Below are 2661 nucleotides of genomic sequence, written 5' to 3'. Positions count from 1 at the left end.
AGAGAAGAGAGGAGAGAGGAGAGAGAGAGAGAGAGAGAGAGAGAGAGAGAGAGAGAGAGAGAGAGATTCATTAGTGCTGAAGTTGGGATATGAAAATAACCTATTAACCTGTTAGCTGTTCAACTTTAGGTGCAAGACCTCAGGGTGGCCTCTCCTGCCACGGTCAGCCGATGTGGAATGGTGTTCGTGGATCCTGAAGAACTCAAGTGGATGCCTTATGTTAAAACGTGGATGAGCACCATGTCTAAAAAAGTAAGTGCAGCCGCATGTCCTCTCAAGTCTCCCTGCTTCTGTTGGGGCTCTCATTGCCCGGCAGTGCACAAGTGTGAATCACTCCAGTGCTGTGTGAGATTAGAGGAACGCCATCCTTTTGGCTTGTCCGCAAATCCCTGAATTCTCCAGGAACACACCCATAAGTCTGTCATACACTGCCTCACCTGCCAGCGCTGTCCCTCTGCCTCCTGCCCTCTCTACCCAGCCTCTCTACAAAGGAGCTCCTCTTAAGGACCAACATGAGGTGCTCCCGCCAGCCTCAATGCCTCCACCCCTCCAAAAAGCACAGAGCAGGTTGAGACAATGAACTTGGCTGACAGTGCTTCACCTCCCCGTCCTGCAGCTCCTTGGAGCTCAGCTCTTTCATGCTTCCATGCCTCCGCCTAGTAATCAATGTTCTCTTCTGCGGCCCCTATGGTTCCTCCTTTCCCAGAGGCCATAGTCGGAATCATAGTATACAACCTCCTAGAGCTAGATTTTTTCTTTTAACTTAGCAAAGTGTACTTAAGGAACCTCATGTCTTACATGGATTGATATCTCATTTTCTTTTTAATATTGAGTGAGTAAGAATATTTCATCATATGGACACACCATGGCTCACTTATCCATTTACCTCCTAGAAGACATTTTGGATGCCTAGAACTTGAGCAATTACCAATAAAACTGCTACAGGCACTAGTGTGCATTTTTTCCCTTAAAATTTTGATTAGTTTGGTTAAGTATAGTTTCTAGATCAGATGTATATACCTGGCTTTGTGAGATATCTCCAGCTTGCCTTCCACAGTGGCTGCGCCATCTTGTACGTACACCAGCAGTGGAGGAGAACTCCTGTTCCTTAAATACTTACCATCATTTGGAACTTTTGTGCTTTGGGCTCTATTCAGCGTAGTGCGCAGGCACAGCAGGGTCTTGTTTCAGTCTGCAGCTTCCCAAGTATGCTTGTATGTGCTGGTTCGCCCTGTGCGCCATCTTTGCTAAGCTATGTACTAGGGCACGGTTTTGCCCATGACTTAGCCGGGGTTGGTTGGGTTGTTTGGTTGGTTGGCTGATATCAAGAGTAGAGCAGCTACATATCAAGTTAGTTTGAGACCAGCCTAGACCAGAATATATGCAGCCCTATGAGTTAGGGGATAGAGGGAGAAATTTTGGTACACTTGGATACAGCTCCTTTACAAATACTTTACCAAATTATATCTTCTGGGACGGTTTCCTCCTGGGCTGTGGCTTCTTGGTATCTTAACAGTCTAGTATCTCTTCAGATGATATTATCTCTCAGTTTTCAACCTCCTAACAGTGTCTTTTACAGAGCAGGTGTTTTCTTTAAAACAAAGATTTACTTATTTTACATGTGTGAGTGTTTTGCCTGCATGCATGTCTGGGTAGCACATGCATGCCTGGTGTCCACAGAGGTCAGAAGAGGCTGTCTGGTTCCACTAAACTGAAATTATGGGTGGCTGTGAACCACCATGTAGGCTCTGAGAATGGAGCCTAGGTCCTCCCCAAGAGCAGGTAGTGCTCCGAGCTGCTGTGCCTTCTCCCCAGCCTCTAGAGGCTTTTGGTTTTAAGGAGGACCAACATCAAACTTTTTCATGTATCATGGTATTAATGTTGTATCTAGAAACCCATTTTCAAGCCCAAAGTTTTAAGTTTCTCTTGTATTATTTCTATACATTTTGTTTTGTGTTTTATATTGAAATCAGTGACTCATTTTGAGTTCATCTTTGTAAAAGGTCTAAAGTCTAATAAATATATCTCTATTTGATTTTATGTTGTTTTTAATTTTGTTTTATTTTTTCAAGTTGTAGTTATTCAGTTGTTTCATTACCTATTGCTGAAAATTAGACTCTGAAAACAAAATTTTTAAAACTCCACATATATATATATATATATATATGTGTGTGTGTGTGTGTGTGTGTGTGTGTGTGTGTGTATGTATTTACTTTTTCCTAAATCTTGAAGTAGGGTAGTGTCTTCATTACTTTCCTATTACTGTAAAGAAACACCCATGACCAAGGCAACTTATAGAAAAGACAATTTACAGTGGAGATCTTACAACTTCAGAGGGTGAGCCATGACCGTCGTGGTAGAAAGCATGGCAGTGTGCAGGAAGGCATCGTGCAGGAGCAATAGTTGAGAGCTTATACCCCAAACCACAAGGAGAGAAGGAGAACAACATGGAAATGATGTGGGCTTCTGAAACCACCAAGCCCATCCCCACTGACACACCTCCTCTCACAAGGTCATGTCTCCTCCGTTCCTCCTAAACCCATGAGTCTGTTGGAGACATTCTCATTCAAACCACCACAAATGAGCCGGGCCTGGTGGCGCAGGCCTTTAATCCCAGCACTTGGGAGGCAGAGGCAGGTGGATTTCTGAGTTCGAGGCCAG

At 44.0% G+C, this 2661-nt stretch overlaps 1 protein-coding gene across 1 annotated transcript in view; it reads left to right on the top strand.

The window, feature by feature from the left end:
* Positions 1-2661, top strand: part of Dnah6 (dynein axonemal heavy chain 6) — a 195435-nt gene that overhangs the window by 82472 nt on the left and 110302 nt on the right. The window contains exon 35 of the mRNA XM_021190740.2: positions 130-252. Coding sequence (XP_021046399.1) covers positions 130-252 — 123 coding nt within the window. The remainder of the gene's footprint in view (positions 1-129; positions 253-2661) is intronic.

This window comes from Mus pahari, chromosome 2 (genome assembly GCF_900095145.1).
Source record: "Mus pahari chromosome 2, PAHARI_EIJ_v1.1, whole genome shotgun sequence".
Taxonomy (NCBI): Eukaryota; Metazoa; Chordata; class Mammalia; order Rodentia; family Muridae; genus Mus; species Mus pahari.
This window is presented reverse-complemented; position numbering and strand designations above follow the sequence as displayed.